The 26,196-nt window shown below is 45.4% G+C and overlaps 1 protein-coding gene across 4 annotated transcripts in view; it reads right to left on the bottom strand.

The window, feature by feature from the left end:
- Col22a1 (collagen, type XXII, alpha 1) overlaps positions 1 to 26,196 on the bottom strand; it is a 355,185-nt gene that overhangs the window by 173,971 nt on the left and 155,018 nt on the right. For all 4 annotated transcript variants that reach the window (XM_006521382.4, XM_006521381.3, XM_006521378.4 and 1 more), the window contains 5 exons: positions 18,869 to 18,943; positions 12,075 to 12,186; positions 7,477 to 7,600; positions 3,875 to 4,150; positions 516 to 596 (listed from right to left, as the gene is read on the bottom strand). In XM_006521382.4, coding sequence (XP_006521445.1) covers positions 516 to 596; positions 3,875 to 4,150; positions 7,477 to 7,600; positions 12,075 to 12,186; positions 18,869 to 18,943 — 668 coding nt within the window. The remainder of the gene's footprint in view (positions 1 to 515; positions 597 to 3,874; positions 4,151 to 7,476; positions 7,601 to 12,074; positions 12,187 to 18,868; positions 18,944 to 26,196) is intronic.

Consider the following 26,196-nt stretch of genomic DNA (forward strand, 5'->3'; position numbering starts at 1 on the left):
CATCTTTCACGCATATCTTGGAACTAGGATTTGATAGAGAAACAGGGAGGAGGTGGAATTTGGAGATGTGGGTGATGAGGTCAGAGGGGAACAAACCCTACAGGCAAAGGCCTGATGGGTCCAACTCTCAGTTCTGGGGCCTTTAGCATCCTCACTGCTCCATCTTACTGCCTATCCCAAAGCATGGTAGTTTCCCATCTTCTGAGCACTGAGTGCATCAATCCACTGTGACCTCCTCAGAGCACCCTCCAATCTCTACCTTCCAGGCGTCCCCAAAGCTAGGTCATAACACTTGGCTGAAAGTTTTGGGGCCACCCTGACTGTTGCCCTGTTTAACTTGGTTTCTCCCAGCTCATGCTGCATAAATGGTTAGAAGTAATACATGAATTCAGAATCCACACAAACACACTGAGGGCCCAATGCTACCCTGGCACCAGTCACTAATTCCCAAACCCTGAACACTTCACACCCCATATTTCATACCCATCTCCAGCCCACTCTGCATGTCTGCTCACCGGACCCAACGGGATGTCACAGCAAGTCTCCAGTTCTGCATGTCTCGAGTCACAGTAAATCACAATCCGCTGCAGGTCAAACTGGAAAGCAGGGTGAGGAGAGAAAAAAGAGCTGGAACCTCCATGGTATCAGACTGCCCATGTGCTCTTAGGATCCTTCCAAGCCTGTGCTGCACTGTTGGGCTGCACAGGAGGCTCTGCATGGTCTGTGTACCCAATTGCCATGCAGAGAAACCTGCTCTTGCATGTTTTCATTGGACCTGAATTATGGCCTTAGCCTAGCCCCCTGGCCCCACTTCTCTGCACTATAGCCTATGTACCTGGCAGCAAGCTGTAAAGTGACTACAGGCCTGGAATCTGTCTGCTTTCTGGGGTCACAGACTCTTCTAGTGTGAGAGTGGCCTGCAGAACCACTGCCTTGAGCTCTAGCTGAGGATGTCACACAGTAAATAAAACTCAGCAAACTGCTGCCCAGGTTCCCGTACACAGCTCCCCATGTTTTGTTTTGTTTGTTTGTCTGTTCGTTCGTTTGTTTTTTGCCAGCTCTGACCTGGGCCTCTCAAAGTAGTACACACTCTTTCCCACACACTCTGTCTTCATAGCCCCACTGTCCAGAAAGACCCCTCCTCCCACTCCTGACAGGCAGGCTGCTCTCAGCTTAAACCTTCCTCTTGCTGTCCAGGCTCAGGCTCACCGCTCCCACTCACCCTGTCCATCCTCCACACAGTACCTGGCTTGCAACAGCACTATGCATTTCCTTCCTTCTCCAAAACCCCTTTCCTCTGAAACAATAAAATCTCTGTAGGAACTGTGGGATGAGGTTCTGTCCCCTTGTACTCAGCTCTGGAGCAGCTCCAGACACAAGAAAGATGTGGCCCAGGCATGTGATGAACAGCTGAAAGAACCTTTAGCAAGAAGAACTGGTAAGGGAGGAGCTCTGCCTGTGTGGGGCTAGGGGGTCTGCGTGACTTCAACCCTCTGCTTTTACCATGTGCTACTGAAGGCACATCCCCTCGTGACCTTTGACTCTCTTCAGCAGGACAAGAGCAGATCTACTCATGTCTGTTTCATTTCCTGTAGAGACAACAATTCAAACCGGAAGAAACTGACAGAATGCATATTTTTTATTTTGAGCAAGGTCGGTCTTCGGGTGATGATGGCCTGCTTTCTACATTAGCTGTAATCCATGGACTACAACTTGGCCACCAGACAAGGCTATATAGAGCTGAAGTTCAGAGGGGCCCCTTCCAAATCCCATCACTGCCTTTGATCCTGTTACTCCAGGCACCTTACCCCTTCCTGCCCACTGTCTTCCTAAGCCCCAGAATTTCCACCCGTTCTATCCTGGGTCCTATTCCTGTCTCAGAGCTATGCTAAAATTCAGTCTACAGCAGCTGTGGGCTCAACTATCTCCAGGGTCCACTCATGGTTCCAAGCCTCCCACCATATCCCACATGCATGTGCTCATCCAATGGTCCTTTGCTAGCTTAGGTGTGGAATCAGGTTATAGATGGTTGAGAGCATGAGCCAGGGCCCACCAGGCTGCGTCTGAGGTTCAGATTAACTCAACTATCATGAAGTCACCTCAAGTCTCTGATCCTTCATCTGCCCTTCAATGAGAAGTTGTCACAAAGCTATAGAGGGGACTAAGGGGCTCAGAGGGCACAGTGCCTGTCCCACATCAAGCCTAGATAGGCCAAGGCCTCTTCACACCATATCTAAGGCCCCAAGCCATACAGTCATAAGTTTCCTTGCCCGTGCAATTGGAAGGATATAAAATATGTTGACTCTCCATCTGAGCTATGGAGGTCTGTCAGAGGCCCAAGATTTCTTGACATTAGATACCAAAAAAAAAACCTTCTCACTAATAGAGGGAAATGAGGGGAATGAGAGGTGCCCCCCTCCCCACTAAAAGAACCAGTTAAAGTTCCCACAGGAACACTTCGTGGCTGACTATGATGACCAAATTCAAGACTCAGGGTAGGACCCAGATCTGCTACCTGCTACTGCCAGAACAAATGGCAATCACTGAGTTGAAAGAGACACTGATCACTGCACCTCCCCCCACCCCCACCCCACCCCGCCTTGTGAATTTACAAATCAGAGCATGTCCTTCCATCTCTGTGCCTGGCTTTACCTCCTAAGTGACACTAAGTGATATCACACGGGCACCGTGATGTTGCCACAGAGTGGGGAATTCAGAGTTCACTGTGACCATACAAGGGCTCACTGCCCAGAGGCCACCTGTGCCTGCAATGGTTGCACAAACCAGAGTGAAGAGTCAACAAACACTGCCCCACACTAGAGCACAAGGCCCTCTCTAGTTCTTTACTTAAAAACTGGATCGTGGCTATACATCTAAGATTGATTGGCTCGTCTTACAGCAGGGAAAGGAACATCCTGATAATATTCTGGAGTCTGATCCCTGTCATTTGCACGTCTGAGAGCCACTTTGGCAGCTAATCCAAAGGTAGGACCAATGGGAACTGACCAAAAGGCAGGGTGCATGTTAGAGTGAATCCCTGGGTTCCATAGTCCATGGAAACCTCTCCTGAGACTCTGGAGGGAGGCAGAGGCCTGAGAGAAATAAGCAGTAACTGGAAGGAGAAGCCTAGAGTCCCTCGGAAAGAACAGAGGAAAGTCTCAGAGTCTCAGGGGTCTCCAGCAGACACAAGCCTCAGAACCCAGGTTCTACACCTAGGAGCAATCCTCTCTCTCTCTCTATTCCCTCCATGGGTCTGAGTAATGACCAACTCAGCAGCAGCAGCTCACTAGCTCAGGAGTTAACTCTCCAAAAATCCCACTATATTCTAGCCCTCTAAGCACCAAATGGCTCCTCTAATGCTGCTGCTGCTGTTGCTTCTGATATGGCCAGGAAGGACCAGGTTGCTATGGAAAGAATACAGGGTTTATACTTGCAAGCCCTCTCCATGCTCTCCCACTCCAGGATGGTCGAAGTATGGTTGAGGAGCCCTCATTACACCCAAATCCAGTGATGCTCAGGCTCTTTATTTTAAAGAGAACTAGTGTTTGCATGTCAATCTTGTGCTCCCTTGTAGGTACCAATATCACCAGTGTCCAGCAGAGAGCCTAGCAAACAAGAATATCAATGTATACAAAACAAATAGCTCAATGAGTGAATGAGTGAGTGAATGAAGGGATGGGTGAATGAACGGGAAATTTGGACTCCAGCATGCTCCTTTCTGAGTAAGAGTCATCTCTCCTCAGAAAGTCCAGGTGATGATTCATAAATAGATAATAAACCAGAACTACAGATGTGGGGGACACTGAGGCACCTAGAGTCTGAGGTCCCCTCTGGTAGCCCTGGCACTAACGTTAAGAGCCTCTCAGGTACTCACATCAATGGGAACGCTGTCATAGAGACGTTTGCCAATCACAGTCTTGCCCTGGATGTCGATATTCTCCCTCTCCTCAATAGGCAGCGTCTGAACCAGCAAACAGTCAATGTAGAGGGACACATTCTGGGCCTGGATGCTTAGAGCCATCTTGTGCCAGTCACGGTCAAAGAGGTCATCAACTCGGGGGCCTCGGAAGACCACCCGGACAGCATCCTTCATGGCACCCACAGCGTTGTACTCAACTGCCTTGTTCTCACCATCCAGCCGGATAGAGACCTAAGGAGACAGACATGGAGAATCCTTGAACATCTACACATGATGTGCCCTAAACATCCTGGGGTAAAGCATAGGCAGAAGTGGGGAGGGGCAGAGTCAGTCCTGAGCCCTATGCAATATAAATGCCAGGTGCCAGTCTGCAGGCAGATGGGCAACCTCCCCTGTCTCTCATCTAGAGGACTCAACTGCAGCTCTAAGAGAATGAAGCCTCTTGTCGGCCTTGGCTATCCCAGTCACTCCTGCCTGCACACTCAACCCTTTGCAATCTTCTGGCACAGAGCCAGCACACAGGGTTGTCTAACTGTTTGGCTTCTCCAGAATATAGTGTCACCTTCAACGTTCATGTTTAAGAACTGCACAAACAAAACAAACAGACCCCACACAAAATTATCTCATAACGTTTTAAAGTGCATTTACGATTTTCATAGTGACCTGTGGCTGCCCAGAGGCTACCGCTGCAAGGATGGTCACTTTTGTTTGCTTTTGGGGGGAATAGTTACATTTTCAGTCATGCTTTCACTTCTTCCTCCCCTCCAGGATGAACACACTGTGTGACAGAGAAGCCAGGTACAAGGAACGCAACAGGAAATGGGTTCAGACACGGACAATGCATGAACACAGGGCATTAACTAACAGTAGTCTTCACCTGCCCTGAGAGCCTCTTGCCTGCATTTTTCTGACTTTGCTAATCCAGGTTTGCCTTAGCAAACCCTTGCTGGCTCCCCTTTCTCTTCCCCACATCCCCACAAGTAACTCTATCCACTTCATCATGTTTGTTGTTGTTGTTGTTGTTTTAGTTCAGTGCATAAATAGTGCCTGATCATCCGAAACCAGGAATTCATTTTAACACTTTGTGACCTCAGACAGGTTATTCAACTTCTCTGCAGTTTTTTTCATTTGTAAGATGGTATTGATAGTGGCACTTACACCACAGGCTTGCTAAGAGTTCAATATGTAAGTATACATGTACGCATTTTACATAGCATTTATATGCCAGGCTCTGGTCTAAATCTTAATTACAATAACTTAAGCAGGTAAGATCCCAGAAACTGCAGTCTTTTCTAGTGATCCTGGTTAGCTTCCTATTTCTCTGATAAAGAATATTCACAGCACAGCCCTGGTCTTTTAGGTTCTGCTTCAGGCTCAACCTCCCTTCTACACAACCAAGGGGTACCTCAGATTTTTAACTGGTTCACATGCATATATATTACAGGTATCATAAATAGCCGAAAACAAGGGTCTCCTTTCTAATCACCTAACATAGCACATCTGGTGTAAGTGTTCCATGATTGAACACAGTCCTCTATTTCTTCAGGGTAGTCTCACAGACCTGAATCCTGGCCCTAACAATCTTTGGAGATCCCCAAAGTCTTGGACTTCCCTCTGATGTTTCTGTCTCTAGCACAAAAGGAAGCAACACAGGAACAAGAAGTGTGTCCAGCAACACTAGCTGGGTAACTTCCTGGAGTCCACTTCATCCCTCAGATACATCAGCAAGTGGTGATAGCTGTTTCCAAGATATATCTAAACTTTGTTCAATCCAGAGGGAGGGGGCAGCAGTCATGGCAGACAGAGAGTACAAAGCTCTGCAAATGCCATGAAAGAAAAGACCCAGACTGTGGAGGTGGTGTGGGCTCACCAGACAAGAATGTCATGGCAGGTGCCCAGTCCCACCCTGCCAGACCAGAGGAATTGGAAAAGCAAATCTATAGTTAACAGGCATTGGCAGCAGAAAGGAACCCAGAGCCGACAGAAGCCTGTCAATGCTTTCAGTCTCCCACACATAGGAAACTCTATCCCTCCATGGTCAGCACTGAAAATGAGTTTGTATCTCCGTGTGACTGCAGATGCTATGGGTGAGTTATTCAACAGGACTATCAGACTCAGACAGGCTTAGAACAAAGGCACAGACTTGGGTCTTAACTGCTTTGGTTCAAGTCTCAACTTCTGCTCTTATTATCTGTGCAAACTCAGGTCAATTCCTGAGCCTCTCTATGGCTCTTTCTTTCCCTGAGATGAGAATAGTAAAGCCAGCCTATTTGCAGCACAATGCAGGGGATGCAGTGCATTAAGAATTTTGAAGTGTCTGAACCACACTAAGAGCAGTTTTGTGTTTGTGAAGAGTGAAGAACAATATCAAGTCCAGTCTATTCTACATTCTATTCTGTTCTGTTCTATTATATTCTATATTCTGTTCAATTCTATTTTATTCATTCTGTTTTTCTATTCTATTCTGCTATTCTATCTTATTTTACCCTACTATATTCTGTTAAAATAGAATAAAATTAGCAGCTGAATGCCCTGGGTATTCTCCACATCTCCTTACAATGTCCTTAGCATCTTGGTTGCATCACCTCATTTACTTATTATATGAAGGGAAGGGGAAAGGAAGATAGGCAGAATGGGAGAGAAGGGCTTAGAAAGAGGTAGGCCAAGAGAGGGGAATAAGAGGTAGATGGTGCTGGTTGTCTCAGACAGCTGTCCGTGGTTGTTGAAGGCCGAGTACTTAGAAAACTTTGTTTTGTTTCAACCCGATATGAAAACCAAGGGAGTTTCTCCCAGTTAAAAGGTCTACCCATTCACATTTCCAATGAGAGGACAGGGTTCAGGGATCAGGCCTTTGTGTCCGAGAACAAGTGGGTTTTGGCTTGCTCAAGAGTGGAGGGCAGTGCTGCTTTCCTCTCAATGATGTCTTGTGTTGATGATGTTGGCTTTGAGATCCATCCCTCCTTGCTGGATTTGGTGCTGATGAGGAACTATGAAACTGAAAGCCAATACTCTACAGGTGGGTAAAAACGAGGGTTTGGAATTGCACATGTGAGTGAACTGAAGACAATCTTCTTTTATACAAGAAAAAACTCGTGACAGTTTTTACTATATATTAGACTGTGCTTGGTGCTATGCAAGCATGCTTTTATTAACACCTGATTCTTTCACCAACTGTTCATGGTAAGTACTTTCATTTCCCACTTTCAAGCTGAGGAAGCTAAGACTAATGGTCAGTCCCTACCACCTGACACTGAGTAAGTTTCTTCCAATACTTTATGAGGTCACCAATAGAGAAGGCACCATAGGCAGCAAAGCACGTGTTTATTTCCTTGGTTAGACAGAAAGTCTCAGAGAATAGTAACTGGATATCAAACCTTAGAAGGTCTAACCAGGGAAGGAAAAGGAGCTAGACCTATGGGTTCCTTAGGGCTCCTCACACTGGCCCCACTTCTGTCTAGGCTCAGAACTGAGCATCTTGCAGGAAACACAGTGATCAAGTTTGTTTCCTGGCAGAAGGACACAGAACTTGTCCTGGAGCCAGGCAGCACTGCCTATACCTGTGGGATGCCATACTGGTCAATGACTTGCCAGATGTACCAATCTTCTTTCCGTGATGTTTTCCGGAACCGGAAAGTTGTGACAAAGGCATACTCATCAGGAAGACCTTGGGGAAACACATCTCTGAAAACAAAGAGAGGCAGACAGTGCCAGCATTAGTGTAAATGCACTAGAGAGCTGGCATTGAAATCTTTCATATCTTCTCAGCCACTAAGTCCTGGCAGTGTAACCCCTATGGATGCCTGCAACACTCTCCCCCAAGCTGTACTGATGCCTCTTACTAAAGCAGTGTCTTAGTGAGGCATTCTATTGACCAGCACTGTGGCCCCTTCACTGCCTTTGCCCCCACTATCAGTGCTTACCTACTGTCTCCCCACCTTTCCAATAACTGATGGTCAATAAGTGCTGAATGACCCTCCCCCAGGAATGGTTGCCGTGGAGACTTCCAGCCTTCACCTCTCCTGTTCTGCTCTTGTGTTTATTATACCTGGGTTCCTATACCAAGTTGTTATAGCCTCAGTGTATGTCTTCACAAAATCCATGTGCTAAAATCCTAATGCCTAGATAGTAAAAGGTCAGTCATTAGGTAATGAGACTAGAACCCTTTTTTAAGAGAACCCCTTCCATGTTGTTTAGTATTTCTACCAGGTGATATTACCATGAGAAGACACCATCAATGCAAACCTGGCCTTAGACATCCAGCCTCTGGCCAGCTATTTCAGAAACTTCAGCCACTTAGGAACCATGCATACCATGCAGGATAGTCAGCAAGACATGGGACATCCTCTTCTCTCTTCTAGTCCCTCAACCATCATTACAGGGCAGCTCTCTCCTAGAGGTGGCCTCCACTCCAGGGACTCCTTAAACTGTCCATCATCTTCCAAATTCAGTTACTATGGAGATCCCAGAGCCAATCACTCTGTGCCTGCCCATAGCATCCTTGGATCATCTGTCCTTCCATCTCCACCAATGTCATGAACAGAGACACCTGAGCTTCCTCCCGACCCTCAGTTCAGCCCTTCAAAACAATTTTCTTTCCTTCTTTCTCACCCTCTGTCTTCTCCAACAGAGTTCTGAAAAAAGGGTAACTAGCTCTTTCAGAGCTCATTCAGTCATCTCTCACCATCATCTCAATTCAAAGCACCTGTTCTCTGCCCATGTGGGGATACTAGTGACAAATCCCTGTCCCTTAGCGCCTACCACAAAGCCACCAGTAGGATAGGCATCCTACAGGTGCTAGAGAATAAAGAACCATGAAAGCTGTCAAATGCTGTTTTCATGCAAAAGCCTTTCTTTTTCCAGGCTAGGCTAATTTTCTCAGAGGACACTGAGGGGCTTGTTTCCCATGGCCATGGAAAAGACCAAGTAACACCCCCCCCTCCCCCCGGATGACCGTGACACCACCAAATTTTGCAGACTTGCTCTGGTGGATACCTGTGTTCTAGCTAGGATTTCCGTACTATCAAAACAAAGTTTAACCCATTTTTTTTTTTGCATTTCTTCAATAAATCACATACGTATTTCCCAAGACATTAATCTAATTCTTAATTTTAAAATGAGTATGTTGCAGGACATAGTATAATGAGGACACGAGCTTCCATCCCATTCCATCCTGGAAAGAATTTCTGAAGGATATGTTTTGATCTTTGCATGATAAATCAGGGAACCTGGACTCTTTAGGGTTGACTCAAGGGATGTGGCAGACAGAGCTCACACCTGAGGGTCTGCTCTCTCCATAGCTTTTCTCTTAACCACAAGCCAAGTGTTCTTTCATTCTGCAGAATCTGTCCAGGAGGAAGCCACAGTCTACCCTGGGGGTGGAAGACTGCCTCTGAAAACACACACAGCAATGGTTTTGCTGCTGGAGGAGAAGGAGGCTGTCTGGCCAGACAGTCAGGAAGAGAAGTGGGGCAGCATCTGGGTTCCTGCTTCTTCGATTTGCAGATCCTCAGGGATCCTTTATGTAGCTAAAAACTTAAAAGCTAAGACCGGTCCTCACGGACTCTCCACTTATGTATCCAAGCAGAGGAGACGCAGTTGTTCAATGTCATCCTCTAAGGCAAGACATCATGAGGATCATATACAGACAGGAAGAAAGTTGCCCATCACCTTCTGAACCTAGGCTTCCCTCAGGAGTTAGAAACTCCTTTAATCACCATGCATGTAGGAAGAGACAGGACCTCCCCACCCAAGACACTTTCCCCTTACTACTTCCTTCCTTCATGAACCTCGCTATTGTTTTCTTTCTGAATACACTTTCTTATAATTTTGGATTATCTCAAGTGTGTGTACCCAAACAAACTTGGGTACACACATTATATATATATATATTTGGGTACACATCATAGTTGAGATACACACACACACACATATGGGGGATAGAGGGATAGAGGGAAGGAGAGAGAGATACAAACAGTATAGTGCACATGTACATAACTACACACATATAATTTGGAGGAATCAGTATAGTCAAGGGTGGGAAATCCAATCAAAATTTCATAAATCATAAATAGCCAAGCAAATATGAGATTACAGAGCCAAGAACAAGGCTTTAGATTTCATGTACTTGACAATGAGGCCAGCTACTGCCTCCTGTTATCTCTGAGGTTTTAACAAGTGACTGACTGACTTCCTTAGAAGCTCAGATGTTGTAGCAGATAAACGAGAGTAATGCCTGCCCTGCGCACCTCATTTTATTATAGTGAGAATTAAATGAAGATGTGTAAAATGTCTCCTGTCTCCTTTATGTGTTAAAGTGAGTACTGTTGAATGTGAAGTCTCTTCCAATTATGAATAAAATTATGTGCAAATTAAATTATATGTATATTCGGACGAATACATTTCAAAGCATTAGGAAGCAAAAGGAAATTGCCCCTTCTTGAGATGTCAGAGTGATGTTTTGACCTGAAACTATGCAATATGAAACAGGATACACACAGAAATCCCCACTCAGGGAAATGGACAGAGTCACAGCTAAACTCATCACCCAGAAGCTTGCCTGGCCTCCTGTTCTGCAGAGTGAGAACTTAAAGACATTCTGAGGAATGGCAGGTGTCCCAGGAGAACAAGCCTGGTCTGTGAGGCATCCGCTACATTTGTGTAACTCTCTCACTTCTGTTCCTTATTGAATGTTCCTCTGAGGTGAAATTATATGTGGTGCTTTTCTGTTTCTAAGCAGTGTGGCTGGTGAATTCCTAAGGAGGGGGATGAAATAACAGTATAGTATAGAGTCTGACTACCCTCACATTTCCCCCTAAATGAGCCTAGGACCAGGTGACACACATCACCCCAAGCATCTGTGCACCACTGCAGAAGAGCATACTCAGTATCTGGGAGGTCAGAGTACAGTCCTTGTTCCACAGGTGAAAAGATGGAGCTCAGACAGGGAGTCGGGCCCCTCATTCTCCTTTACTCTCATGGAATGTGGGTTCCGAGCCATGGGTGAGGTGACACTACAGTCTGAAGTAGAGTCGGCCCGCAGGATACTCAGTGAACTCAATGCTGTACTCCAGCCTACATGGAGAGCTAAGTCTGACTTCTCTCACTGTGATGAGACACTGGAAGAGACCAAGGCTTGCGCCTCTCCTAACGCTTCTAACTAGACAACAAAAATTGTCTACAAAAAAAAAAGCAATTTGCAGTTTAACTCACTGGCCTCAAGTTCACTATGCTCAGTGCAAGAGTGTGTGTGCTGAGAGAGTAGAAGAAAGCAAGGCCTGACTTACGAGGTTCCCAGAGAGTATCATCTACAGCCCAGCACTGGAACAAGGACCAGAGCGGGTATCCAGGATAGAGGAAAGGACACCGGCAAAGGGCCTGGTAGTAGGAGGGACATGCCTGTAAATTTCTAAACATACAGGACCCAACAAATGAGGCTTGGGTCAAATAATGAGACCCCAACAGTGATCCTCAAGGCCAGTTCACCCTTTCTGTCCTCTGAGTGTGAGGAGATTAACAAGCAATTAAAGAGTTACAAGATGGAGGAGGGAATCACACGATGCAGGATCATCCTAATTTTCAAAGCATCTGCCTGTTTCCAGTGAGCATGGAGTACTCAGTGTGTGAGCACTTTTAGCCCTTCACTGGAGATGAAGGGGGATCAGATACTGGAGAAAATATATTGTCCAGCGCAGCTTCTCAACATCACAAGGCAGAGATGCTCATCTCAGGTGGAGACAGAAAAAAAATGAGGCATTTGGTAAAGTACAAACAAGGCCCCCAGTTAACATGGAAACTGAATCTTCACTGTCCAAAAACCAATATATGATTCTAGGAGATATTTGTTATGTGAGGCCATGGCTAATGTTATATGATGATAACCATAAAAATGGTTGCCATTTCATGAGCTGAAAGAAAACTGTATCCATAAATGGATAAAACACACAATAACCAGAAAATCATTGGTGCAATGATCAGGGAACTACAAAGGACCAGTTTAACTCCCAGACCTGTAGCTAAACTGCATCAACTTAGTGTGACTTCACCAGGCACCACGAAGTATGCTACCATTAGCTCAGTGCTGAGCGATGTCCTGTGGCTGGCTGCACCCTGCTTCCCAGGGCATCCAGAGGTTATGGAAGGAGAAAGGACCACTCACTCAGTTCTCTGCACCACAGGGAAGGAACCCATCCGTACATAGGAACTCTGGGCTCCGTTTTCTCTCTTCCCCAAGATTTCCTTCACACTGAACAAATCCATCAAGTCAAAACCTGTGCAAACAGAAAGTTGGGAGTGAGTTTGGCAGAGGAAGGATAGGAGAAACACATGAAACAGCTAGTTCACTCTCTCCAAAGACAATTATCCTGCCCACCCTCCCCACAAAAGGTGGGAACTTAGATAGAAGAACACATATTGGGAAGACAAGAGCAGCCAAGCTATGAGTCATGTAGCATCAAGTCCAGTGCCCCAGGATAAATCACTGGGGAATGTAGACACCCATTGCCACACTGGAATGTAAGAGCTAAGAGCATCCCGGTTCATGGTCAAGTACAAGACAAATACAGATATTCTGATTCCTCCTATTGTGGGAGGACCTCTGTTCTAGAAGCTCGAATGTGGATGCTGCTGACCCTTTAGAAACGCCCACAACTTAAGATTTTCCTTCCTGCAGCCTTTTACTTGGATCTTGCTTGAACTGCGGTCCTGTGGTCTGTAGATTTGAAATCTCATGATTTTAGAGAGAGAAATGTGAGCATGAAATAAACTGCCTTTGCAGTATTGCCTTAAGGAAAGGTGAGTGCTTCAGCTTGCTTTGGTTTCCCTTTAAGAGATGAGAGTCACTGTCTGTGTAGAATAATTATGTCCATGGCCATGGGCTTTAAACGTGGGGGGTGGTAAGTATGAGGGTGAAAGTTTAAAGTGTCTCAGTCACATATCATGAGAATCTGGCATATTTTGTGACAGAACCAGTAATGCTCCTGGCTGTTGCTCAGAGGACTTAGGTGCCCAGGAGATGAATCTGTCCTAACATGAGACCCTGGGTGAACATCATTCAGTAAGTCATAGGCGACCTGCTGAGCAAAACTCACCACACCTCCAGTGCATCCTTCCTACATCACATAGCAAGATGCTTTAGCCAAGGTATCTTGGCCAATCTGGAGAGTTGCAAAGTCCTGCAGCCTACGCCTACCAAACCTCCAGAGAGCAATGCCTGTGCTAGATAGAGGCTGACAGTGTGATGGAATTCAGACTTGGGAGCCCATGACACTATATGTCTCCCTTTGAACTTCAGCTTGGAGGACCACACCAAATGCTCACTAAGTGCCAGTTGCTCTGAGTAACTTTCATCCCTGACTGACAGCAGGAGTAGTTCCTTTCCCATAGGAAGCATTGAACAAGACTAGCAGAAGGAGATGGAAAGTTGGGTCTCCCTGGCCCTGGTCTTCTGGAACCTTAGCTGACTCACTTTCTCCCTAGACGTGAGTTCTCATGTCTGTAATCTGGGTGGAGCTTGAAATTGTTTGCCTTTCATGTTTTGTTAGTGCCTTGAACTATCCATTTCATTCTAACATTATTCTTCATGGCCAGCTTACCTTCTAAGCACACTGCACTGCCTGTGTAACAGCAAGTTTGAATGTCCAGTATACATGCAGTGAAGGAACCTTTGGCTCAGTGAGCATGCCTGGAGATGCAACCTAAACCTTGTCTGCTGACAAGGTAGAAGGAAGCACTTTCATGCACACCAGGAGAAAGAAGGTTCTCAGAATATTTCATGAAGCCAAAGCTCTCTATCCCTTCACAGACTCTATGGAAGCTGCCTGACTCTGTTGAGCCTGCCTTCTTAACTAGAAAAAAGAGATGATTTCTTATTGGGCTAACAAGACATTTAAATCCAATGGTGTCATAAGGTTCCTGAAGGTAGCCAGAGCCCAGTAGTCACTCAGAGGATGCCAACAGTTCTCTCTGGAGTCTGTGAAGGGAACCTGTAGCTATCTATCTTCTTAAATCCATGACATAGGAGCCTTCTACCTCAGAGATAGCACCATCCTGACTATGCAGGACCAGACTCCAAGTAATGACCAAGGCAGGCCATGAACTGCTGTAAAGCTTGTGGCATACAACTGAGGGAGGTAAACTCTTAAGAGTGCAGCCAATCCCTTCTGCAGTCAGGGTGCTATACTCCCCATCCAACTTGGAGTAAGAGCTGGCTGGGTGCCCCAGGGACCACCATCTGAGCACACCTACAGGCAAAGGGGCCAGGTACCCTGAGGCTCTAGACAGGTTATGACAACCACAGGGCTTGCACACAGGCCCTGTTCCTGAAGTACACAGAAGGGACCCAGCAGTAGAAAAGATTGTTGGGGTGTGGGGTCTGACCTAGAAGCCTCTGAATGGTCCTCAAACCAATACCAGAAGGAACAAGGACAAGGGACCTAGTAGGACGTATTTGTGCTCAGAGAAAAGTAGAATAGATTAGAATGGTAATGACCTGGGCCAGCCCTTAAAGTGATCTGAGCAGTGTCTTAGTGGTTCATGTCAGTCATGGTCTGGAGTTGCCTCTTGTCAAGGGCTGCTGCCTAGAGAAAGGATGCTACACAGTATATTGGAGGCCCTAGGGTTTATGGCAAAGGGACTGAACCTCTAGAAAAGCTCCTAGATGACACTAAGGAGCCAAATGGGGGAGGCCTAAAGGGAAAGAGGGTGTCTGCCTTCAGACACACCTGGACCTGGTCTTGATTAGAAACCCAGAAGTTACAGAATGCTTTGGTTACTCAGCCTCCACTGCTGCTTTGAATGCCAGGATCTATGACAGCTACAATACTCTCTGCCCTTGGAATACACGGTTTTGGACCAGGAAGCAACCAGAAATTCAAAGCCACCATTGTTAGGTCTCAGGCAGTCCATATTTCCAAAATTGAGCTCAAGGTGGACTCTAGAAGGATTTCCAGTGGTTAGATAGAAGACACTATTCCTCAGGAACTAGTGAGACAAGACATCTGCCCACTACAAGGAGCCATTTCCCCTGTCTCTGGCAAAGGAGACACATGGCTCTCCACTGACACAAGTGGCAGCTTCCAACATGTCAAAGTCCATGCTAGCCTCCAGGTTCTTAACTCCCCTCTTCACATGTGTTTGTTCTACATCTCAAAGCCCATGCTGGCCCTGCTCACCCTGCCTCTTCCCCAAACTCCCAGGCTGCTCCAGTTCATAGGCTTCCCTCCCCCAGCTACTCATCCTCCTTATAACCCAACATTCTCTAGTATCCTCTCACTCCCTCATCCCCCACCACTGCGCTAGACTGTTCCTGATGCCTCCCAATGTTTTCTCTCTCTTATCCATAATAAAAACCTCCCCGTAATGGAGTTGCACTTCTGCAGTTTCTTTACTGTACTCCCTCGCACCAATCATTACCTAAGATTGACTTTGAGATCAGCTTGTGTGTGATACAAGAGGCCCTGTCTCAAAAGAAAATGAAAACAGAGAAAGAAAAAAAACCAAAAACCAAAAACGTCTTTATTGGTTTCAATGAAGTCAAAGAATTGAGCGAGATAAACTTCCAATAACAAGCAATTTACTAAGTGACAACAGAGGGTGGGTACTGAATTACCTACAACAACAAACAAACAAACAAACAAACAAACAAAAAACTCAAGGGTTTGGCTCAGAGGAAGCCAGAAAGCTCTTGGATGGTAAACTGACTCTAAGGCCAGGTGGACTGACATCTTAGAACAGCAGTTCTTTAATTGGAAGCATCTCAGGCATTGCAATGCCTCATCACCACCCAGCTGACCACAGAAAGGGAGACCTAGGCCATTGTGCAGGGGAGATGTATAACACTTACAGGAACAAAGGATTAGCAGAGAAGTCATTAGAACTGGGGCCTCTCAGAACATTCTTCAGATCTCCTGTTGTACAAATGGGATCCAAAAGAAATCAGAAATTTAATCTGCAGCCATCTGTATAACCAGCTGCAGGCTGATCTAAAATATAATGTCAATATCTTTGTCTATTCTGTCTTGAGTTGTTTTGTTTTGTTTTGTTTTGTTTTAATTTTTCGAGACAAGGTTTCTCTGTGTAGCCCTGGCTGTCCTGGAACTCACTTTGTAGACCAGGCTGGCCTCGAACTCAGAAATCCACCTGCCTCTGCCTCCCAAGTGCTGGGATTAAAGGCGTGTGCCACCACTGTCTAGTCTGTCTTTAGCCTCACTTTCCCAGGCTGAATGATCCCTAAAATGTGACAGATATTTAAGAAAATGTCTGGAAGCAAGGACTTTGAGAGCTGCATTGTTTTTTTCCAAAAAGGCATCTTTGATTTATCAATTACAACGCCACTGACAAACTGGAGGATAATCTCTCTATAACTCCCTCTTCAGCCACAATGTAGCTGGGACACTTTCTTGAGGCTGGTACTTATTAAATGACTTTGAAGAAAAAGCAGGGTATCTGTGCATCCAAAGCGGCACACACAGGAAACTGTTGTCTGTGTTGATATTCCCCAGATCCCTATCCTATACTGTGACTCATCTTTGGGAGCTCACAGAGGGAAGGGGAGGTGTCAGGACTCCACTGGCTGTGAATGAAGGGAAGAGGATTCATAGCAGAGAATTTCTTATCTATCCAAGCACCCAAAGCAATTTTCAGATGGTTCCTCCTCATATACCACAGATAAGGCCACTTGTTCAAAGTTCTGCACAGTCACATAAATGATCACATACACATGGACATGAGCCAGATCCAGAACACACCCAAGTACATGCACAGGCATGCATACACACATCCCACCCTCTGAATCCCTCAGCAAGAAACAGAAAAGAAACAAAACCATAACGCTCTTAGTCTGCAGGACAGGAAAGCTTCGGACTCCTCTGACTTACACACCCTGTGCTAGAGTCATCTGTTCCTTCATCTTCTGCCCCATTACCCCCTTTCCTCCTTCATACCTTTATCATCTCCCAACAGATCCATCTTTTAATCTTTGGTTCATTCATCCAATCTCCTTCCACTCATTTACGTTTTTTCACTTAACTTTAAGCTTTTCTTTCTTTCATTTTATCTATCTATCTATCTATCTATCTATCTATCTATCCATTAATCCATTCAAAATACATTAAATTCTTTCCACATGCAAGAGGCACTACCCCATACCCTGAGGACATAGACAAATATGCAGAGAGAGACAGGTCCTGATTTCAAACAGCTCATGTGCTTGCAGAGGAAGTAGATGGTTTTCATACCTTCAGATTGGAGTGCTTGGCTTGGAATAAAATGCAGAAGCAGCTACCCTCTGAACCCTAGAGTGATCACTGTGCATCACACAGATTTCCCAACCGTGCCAGTACAATGTGCATCTCACCTGCCATGTTAGTTAAGGGAGAAAATGCATGGGCTCTCAGTAAGTGGTGCTGGCTGCTGCCCTTGATGTTATCAATGTCACCATTATCATAAATGCTCCCATCATGGGCATACACATCAAATAATAAATTACTTGGGAAATGCTGTTCTAGAGGCATGTGCCTCACAATGCCAAAATGCAGACAAAGCAGCCAGGTAAGAATGGGCTTTGAAAGGGACTTCAAAGGAAGATGCCCTGCATAGAACTGAATAGGCGCACTCCCCTGGTAGAAATGGATAATGAACTGTCTGAGAGCACCGCTGGGGATCACCAAAGCACAAAGTGGAAATGTCTAATTCAAATTCTGCAGTGTTTTCCCACCCTGGGCAGAGCGTCTCAGCTACAAACAAGCTCACTACAAAGCATCTGAGTTATCAAAGGGAACCAGTCAAAGTCACCTTCATCTTGTGAGTTGGACAAAGAAACTGTGGCAGTGACAGGACCCTTGAGTAATCACTGCCTGTCATACACCCAATCAGCAAGAACAGATTGGCTGGCTCTGTCTGCTGTGGCTTACTCCAAAAGTAGCAGAAGTTTAACTGGAGTTGCTTGGGTGGGCAAGATGGTGCAAAGGCGACTAAAGCATGCAGCTAGTTACCCAGCAGACTCTCACACTCTATCACACTGAATCCTTCATGAAAGCCTTGGGAGCCAGGGTCTGCTATGCATCTACAAGTCACCCCAAGGATCGTGCACTGGTCTGGCTCTGCACTGTCATGGTGGGAGGTGCTTCAAGGAGCGTCAGTTCTTCCCCACACAGGCATAGAAGCCTCTCCTACAAAACTCCTCAGGCTCAAAGATACAGATGTTGCATTGCTATAGTCCACTGGGCACATAGAAAGGACAGACTGGATATGTCTGCATCATACATAGTCTCAACCTCAGGTGCTGGCTGACCAGGAAGGGAGCTGTGCACACAGCTGGGATTGAACCCAAGGAAGATGGAGGAGGGATGAAGAAGAAAAGGATCTAGTGTCAGAGGACATATCTTGGTGAGAAAAGTAGAGGAGAAACAAACAGACCACACACTCAAAGTGCTAAATGGGATTTGTGGCCACAGGAGAAGTAACCAATGCATAACACAGTCAGAGCAATGCAGACACCAACTCTCCACACTCCGCCAGCTACCATGGCCCTTCTTCCTGGCATTGTTGGAGATGGCCTTTAAATAGCCCCTGAATGCTTCTCTCTGCCTCTGGTCTTCTGTCACATGTCTGCTTTCCCATGTGCTGAGTTTCCCATCCATTTATGATGCTGATCCATCCATCTCCCTCCTCTCTGAAGTCCCTCCACTTATTCATTCATCTGTTCAATATTTGTCATTATTGGCTGGCTTATTCACCGATTCCTGCTGCACTCATTGGAATGAATGTTTTTAGATAGCCCCACCCTGCCAAAGGGAACACTGCATAAAGTTCCTCACTGTTGAGGGAAATCATTGCTACCTGGATGGTTCAAACCATTCCACCAGGACACTGGTGACAGAAGAGTCAGCGAGGCCACCCTTATGCCTGTAAGCTGCACAGGAAAGCAACCTTGTGTATTGGAGTCTCTCTTACCTGTAATTTCCTTGGTTCCTCCATTGGTATGTTTAAACCGATCTCCTTCTACCCGGACACTTGGGCAGAGCACATCTGAAAAAAAAGGAAAAGGAAACAGACAGATAAGAAAGCATGCCTACCATTTCCCTGTGGACTATGAGAGCAATAAGTCCCACTCTACCTACAGTACAGAGGTGGACAAAGAGGGTGCTGGGAACCTCCTATTCTTTAACTCTTCTGTGCATGTATGTCATTGTTAAGCATTGACTCTAGATATCATACTACAGCAAGACATGATCATGGCATTGCCCACACCTCCACTGAGCTCACAACTTTATATATCAATGAGAGTCACATGCAAATCAATATTAGCAACACAAAATCAGCAGGTCAGGGACACCAGGAGACTCAGGCCACAGGAGCACCTGCTAGCCTACCCAAAAGTTCCTCTGAAAGGAGCAAGTAATTCAGAAATGATCAATAGTATAAAAGCTTAAAGGTGATTCATTGAACATGAGGGATTGCATTAGTATTGAGGATGGAAGGGTAGGGTAAAGGAGGAAGGAATACAGAAAGGGATAAGAATGAAGACCTTTCAAAAAGTCACATGGAAACGTGTGTGTGTGTGTGTGTGTGTGTGTGTGTGTGTGTGTTATGTAGATAGATAGATAGATAGATAGATAGATGGATGGATGGATGGATGGATGGATAGATAGATAGATAGATAGATAGATAGATAGATAGATAGATAGATAGAGCTAAAATAGAGTCCTGCTAGAAAAAATGTCAGTGCTTAGGTTCTATACTACAGGCTAAAAGATAAAATAGCCTAGTGCCACAATGGGTTGTCTCTTTGGGAGTTGTCCAGTGGAGTTACATAGATTCCCTAAACATTACATGCTAATGTCACTGCTTTGCTTACTTCCCCAAAACTTGAAGACTCTATTGCTAAAGATTCTTGAGTCATAAGACATGGAGATATCAATCCAGTGCTGAACTGGAAGCCTCATTGCTACCGGCTACCTTTCATAGAGCTGGAAGGTGACATGCATACTGTCAGAGGAAAAATATGGAGACAAATCTTGCCAAGCTATTGCCCCTGTAAGCTACCACAATGACTGTGTTGGTGAGACATGTCCAGAGATGCAATAGCAGCATGAACCTTATGGAGGAATCAAGTGCTTTCTGATTGCATTTAATTCCACTCCACAAGATGAACCCCATGCCTGACACGCTAGTGGTCCAGGAACTTATGAACAAACAGGTCATAGGCCCTATTGGGAAACCTACTACTATTATTCTGTTAAATGAATATAGTATTAAATAAGACTTCCAATGAATTACAATAATACCCATAGATTAATGCATCTCTTCTATTTGGTAGTAGAGAGCAATTAATACAGAGTCCCTCAAATGGCTAATATACGGAGATGAAATTGGGAAGTCCTCGGCCCTAAATGGAAAAACTAGATCACACACCCTCCTCCCAAGGTTCAGGGATCGTTGCAAAAGAGAAGAAAAAAATGTTAAGGGCCAGGGGTGGTAGACAATTGCATGTAAACAGTGTTTACATCTAAACACATGAGGGTAGCTGACTATATGAGCTCAGAACAGCTATGGCAGCATGCACAAAACCTGTACAAGTTCAAGCCAGACCAAATCCCCAGCACGGAGAGGAGAGACTGGCACAAAGTCCCATATCTTGCTGAGATGCTCCTGGATTTGATAGCTTCTGAGAAAGCAAGAGTCACCTCTCTTTAAGAAGGTATCCCCTGGGAAGTAGACCACTCTCCAGTGGAAGGCTAGACACCCAAGAATATATGGGCAGCACAAAGTGGACTTGATAGGCCTTCTTTGGTTTGATTTTGTTTGGTTTGGTTTTTCTTTGCTTTGGTTTTGTTTGTTTGTTTGTTTGTGTTTTGTTTTGTGTTTTTTTTAATAGCATACAAATTTGGGTTATTAGGGGAGGCTGGTGGATCTGGAAGGAGGTCAGGCTGATCATGAATATTATCAAAACATGCTGCACAAAATTTTCAAGAAACTAATAGTTTTTAAGAAACAATGTGATTGAGCCCAACAGATAAGAGAGCCAAGGGAGATATAGGCTAAGGAAAATCAATTTATGGAGATATAAACACATATGAAAAGGCTAGGTCAGTGGGTCATTCAGCAAATGGGAATTGTGTGTCAAAGGGTGGGAACACCAGACAAGTGTCACTTGAGCCGCCTTATAGTGCTTCAGCAGCAAGTCCTATGAATTTAAAGGCCAGAAGAAGCAAAATACCTCAGAGAAAAACCATGGAATAAGTCATCTAGCTAATATATATATATATATATTACTCTACACTGTACAAATATCTTACCTTGAAGTCTTTACAAGTCTTCAGCCTTAAAATGAAGTTGAAAGGGAAAGGAACTTTTTAGGTCTCTCTGAGTGGTTCAGAATGACCATCAGCTCTGGGTTTCCATGTGCTTGGTTCTAGCGCTGACTGCACGACTCACCCACCAGTGAGAGGACATTAAGTCTACCATGATGCAAACATCTTGGAAGGGGAGACCCATCCCCAACACACACTTCCAGGGCTGCCTTGGGAACTGGGCTGGAGCACAGAAGCACTGTCCTAAAGTAAGTCCCCAAGACACCTGCTAACCTCCCTGTGACCCAGTCCTGCCCAGGAAGCAATCTAGCTATCATGTATTATTATTTTAATCATCAGCCTTTTCCATCATCCCATATGAGTAGCAGCTGGTCACTTTTCCTATTTGGGGTCACTAACATTTGAGTATAGGGCTGTTGGGTCCTGTTAGCCCACAGCAGTAAGGAGAATGAGTAGAAATGCCCTACTTTCAAGAATGGGTTTTAATGCTAATCCTACAAGGCACCAACATGTCTGACGACCCCATGGAAAACATTATTTTGGAAGCAGCACCAGGCTGTCTGGCGAGGCTAAATCTGAGGAAAGAAGTGGTGTGCTGGGCAATATTTAAACAGCTCTGCCCAGGACAGCCTGCAGCTGTAGGGTGGTGAATGATTGCTTCGACGCTGGCAGCCCTCCAGAAAGACGAGTTTGGGATGGCCAGTCATTGGAATGAGTCTACACTGTAAATGACGTTGACTCAAAAGGCTCTGTCTAAGATGGTGAATAAAAAAAATCCTAGAGGCTAGGAGCTAGAGCCCAGAGCAACTGCATCCCTGAATCACATCTGGGTAGATCCCAGGTCCCAGGAAGGACCTAGTTAGACTCAGATGGCAAGGCCAATCTAAAGATTGCAGACTCAAGAGAATGGTTGTCTTGTTGGAGGAAACATCTACATTGCTTTATGGATTCCTTCCTGAAAGAACTGCAGATTGCCAAAGGCCTTCATCACACATCCTTGCTTAAAATTCCTCCATTCAATAGGCCCAAGTGGCAATTCATAGCTCACCTGGTATGTCAGCACAGATAACAGAAGGCTCCAAAACAACTTCCCAGCCACACCCATGCCATGTACCCCATGTTTTCCATTTTCAACCACCACCCCCCTCTTGCTAGTGGCACGGTTTTGAGAGAGTCTGGCAACTTTGGGTGCATAAGCCCACCTACCAGAAGTATCTTGCTGCCGGGAGTGGGGGGCGGCCTGAAAGGTTATACCAGAATGAAATTGCTGTTTCTGTTTCCTAGGCTGTGACATAAACAGCCTCTGCCACAGGCTCCTACTGCCATAAACTGGGGGATACCACCATGTCTTCCTATGATGGACTAAAACCTTCTGAAATCACAAACTAAAATAACTATTTCCTTCTGAAAATTGCTTCCTATGTCAGGCCATAATGACACAAAAAGTAGCTAGCATGGCTTGCTTTCAGGTAGGTAGGCATGGTACCCCAAGCCCAGCTCAGCCATCTTCTAGTTCTTTGCAGAAAGATATCTCCATCATCTTCTATAATGACCCATTTGTTTCCATAGTCACTATTTGTTCAACTGAAATATGGACAGAGCTGTAGATATATTCTAAATGCCCACCTTGTTCAAAGGACACAGGGATGAATAGCAGAATATAATATACCACAGCCTTGCCTTCAACTGCTCATGCGCTGGGGTGTTCCCACTCATTCCTACCTGGAGAAGAACTCCTCCTGAGAGAGACCAAGTTCCAAAGCTAGTAGAACAATACTCAAATCACTGTTAGGGGTCTTTGCTTACAGTGGGTGGCTGAATCTCAGTTCCAGTACATGTGGCCACTGTCTCCACTGTGTCCCGGCCTCTGCTTTAGGCCAAACAAACAACCCTTGAACTGAGAGGGAAATGTGGCTGGTAGACTACAGTTTTTGATGTACCCTGTTCACTATGGTTTCCGTGAGCTAATGTGATCATATCGCAGGCTCCAAAGTTCCTGGTTTGGGAGTATCACGGTCACTATTAGCCAACAACATAATTCCCACTGTTTACTTCTTTTGGCTACAGAAATGACAGTATTCTCAACCATACACACACAATATGAATAATCTGTTATTGCTTATGTCACTATAGTTGAGTTTTTCTCCCTTTGCAATTGAATGCATCCAAACTTGCAAAAACACATTTCTGAGCTTCCTAAGAACTTGGGACAGAGAACTCTCTGAAAGTTTGAGTTTCTGAATGCGGAGAGGAGAAGTAATGGGTTATGGGAACTAAGGCGTTATTCCCCTGGGAGAGGAGCTACTGACAGAGAAGAGTCCCTTCATTACCCCATGTACAGGGATTTATCCGATAATCACTGAGGATCCACTTGAATAGTAGTTCTGGAGTTAAAGCAGAGACAAGAGCTAAGGAATCAAAAGATATACCTAATAAGTTCCTAGCTAGTTACAGATAAGGGTGACTGCAAAATCCCTGCTCCCTCGGGACCTTCTCATCATCTCCATGCTGATATTCATCCACTGCACTCTAGGTATAGAGCAAATGTTCACGCTTCTGAGGAGAAAACAGGGACACTCATGTCTTTATATAGATCAGGCTCCATCCTGCCAAGAGCTAGTCAGAGGCACTGCCCCAAGGAGTAACACTAGGCACCTACTTCAGTCTTTCTGAAAAATCACTTGAACTTACTTGCCCTCAATTTACTGTATAGACAAGGAGCCCATTTTTGCATGTCATGGATGGGGAAGGATTCTGACCTCTTGTGCTTTATGTTGGCACATCCATGGATCGCTCCATAGGACATACGATCATTTTACCTTTTGGTCTCATCCGGATTTTTTTCCAGTTTAGAAAAGAGGAGATTGGCAGTCATTGTGAGCCCATTGTGTGCCAGTCACCTGACCCAGAACTGAACCCACACCACCACTCTAAGTAAAATTTGCTCCCATTATACAACTAACATCTAAGGAAAGTTGGCGAGCTCATCAGGTAGGACGAGCACCTGTATTTAAACACCACCTTGAATCCATGTCCCTATAGTGGAGATGACAGGTCCTGGGACAGGAGGGAAAGGCTATCAGCAGAAACAATGGAGGCCAGGCATGCAGCTGGTGCCTGGCTAAGGACAATACAAAGCATTTGCTTCTCATCCATCACCTTAAGGGAGGCACCCCTTGGGGGCAGATGACCACAGGGAGATGATGATATGCTGAGTAGACAAGAGAAAGGGTGGAGGAGGGAAGGGATGACTTCCCAGCCCGATTCCTCCTTTGCTCCAACTGTGTCATCTATGAATTGTGTCTTCTCTCCTATTTTACATAGGCAGCAAATACTGTACCATATACAACAAAGTTAGAAATAACATTAATAGGCATTGCGTCCCTAATAGCTTCCCAGGAACAGGGTGGTCGTATGTCTAGAATCAATACTGGGCATGCTGTGTGGGCTGTTTCTGGCTTCTTCACTACTCAACTGGGAGACAGCAGTATCCCCAGGACCAGAAGACATATGTAGATGATTTGCTGCTCAGCATACACCTTTGGAAAGCGTGTCAAAATAATTAACATTTTTAATTGCATTCTCACCACAGCTTTATGAGGTAGATGCCCCTAATTTACAGATACACAAAGAAGGGTATGCAGCAGGCAGGAGCTGCCCAAGGCTCACACTGCTAGAAGGTGGCAATTCAGCACAAAGTCTCCTATATCTGGCCCTCAGCACAATATAGCCTCTCTAGAGGACTCTTGTATGTCTACAAAGCCTGCCAATACAGCATCCTCCTGGCCTGCTACCTTCTGAAATACCCTCTAGCTTTGGATCAGTTCTGACCTACAGAGGCATCACTGCCAACTCTGCCCTTGTAAGATTGATTTGCTTATGCAATGGGGAAAACAAAGCTCAGGGATATTAAGAAATTTATCCAGAATCACAAAGCCACCAAGTGGCAGAGGTAGAGACAGGACCAGGGAGTCAAGTGTAAGCAATTATCCATATGATCATAGCCTTGGAAAGTATTTTTGAATATAAGAGAAAACCAGCCCATTGTCCAACAGCAGTCACACATGTGCTCTCGTGTAATCCCCTGAACAGGGCTTCAGGAGAAACATAATTATCAGTAATCTACAGTTGAGCCACTTGTTAGAGGGGGGATGTCAGAAATTATATCCAAAGGACACAGTGTTGATCATGAGAGAAACCTGAAACTGTTTGTATGCTCAGTTCCACCATGGCTACCTATTCTGGGACATTTTGGATATCTCCTGGTGCTATCTTTCTTCCAGGCCTTTGCTGGCTAGTTATGTTATGATGACATAAGCTAGAGCCATCTGAAAGGAGGAACTTCAATTAAGAAAATGCCTCCAAAATATCTGGCTATAAAGTAGTTTCTTAATTAGTAATTGATTTGGGAGGGCCCAGCCCATTGTGGGTAGTGCCATCCCTGGGCTATTGGCCCTGGGTTCTATTAGAAAGCATGGTGAGCAAGCCATAATGAGCAAGCCAGTAAGCAGCATCCCTCCATGACCTCTGCATCAGCTTCTGCCACCAGGATCCCGTCCTGACTTCCTTCAGTGATGGACTGTGCTGTGGAAGTGTAACTCAAGTAAACCCTTTCTTTCCTCTCCAAGTTTCTCTGGTTCATGGTGTTTTGTCACAGCAATAGTAACCCTGTCTAAGACAAGGCCAAAGTATATGAGTTCCTGTGCACATGCCCTGGCTTCTCTGGATAGGTGATCCATACCCCCCTAGGACTTCTGGATTGTAGAGGTATGGACATGGTGCCAAACTTCTGGAGAGCATTTATGTAAGATTCAGAGCTAGTCTGCTATAAGGATATGTGGCAGACAGAGTAATACTAGAAAAAGAAATCCTGCTAGAAAGTCCAGACAGCTATGCTTAGTGGTCACACAATCCCTCACCATTTGCTCCTCTCTCAGAAAACAGTAGGCGTAGTGAGAAGGGAGAAGA

The sequence above is a fragment of the Mus musculus genome, chromosome 15, assembly GCF_000001635.26.
Source record: "Mus musculus strain C57BL/6J chromosome 15, GRCm38.p6 C57BL/6J".
Classification (NCBI taxonomy): domain Eukaryota; kingdom Metazoa; phylum Chordata; class Mammalia; order Rodentia; family Muridae; genus Mus; species Mus musculus.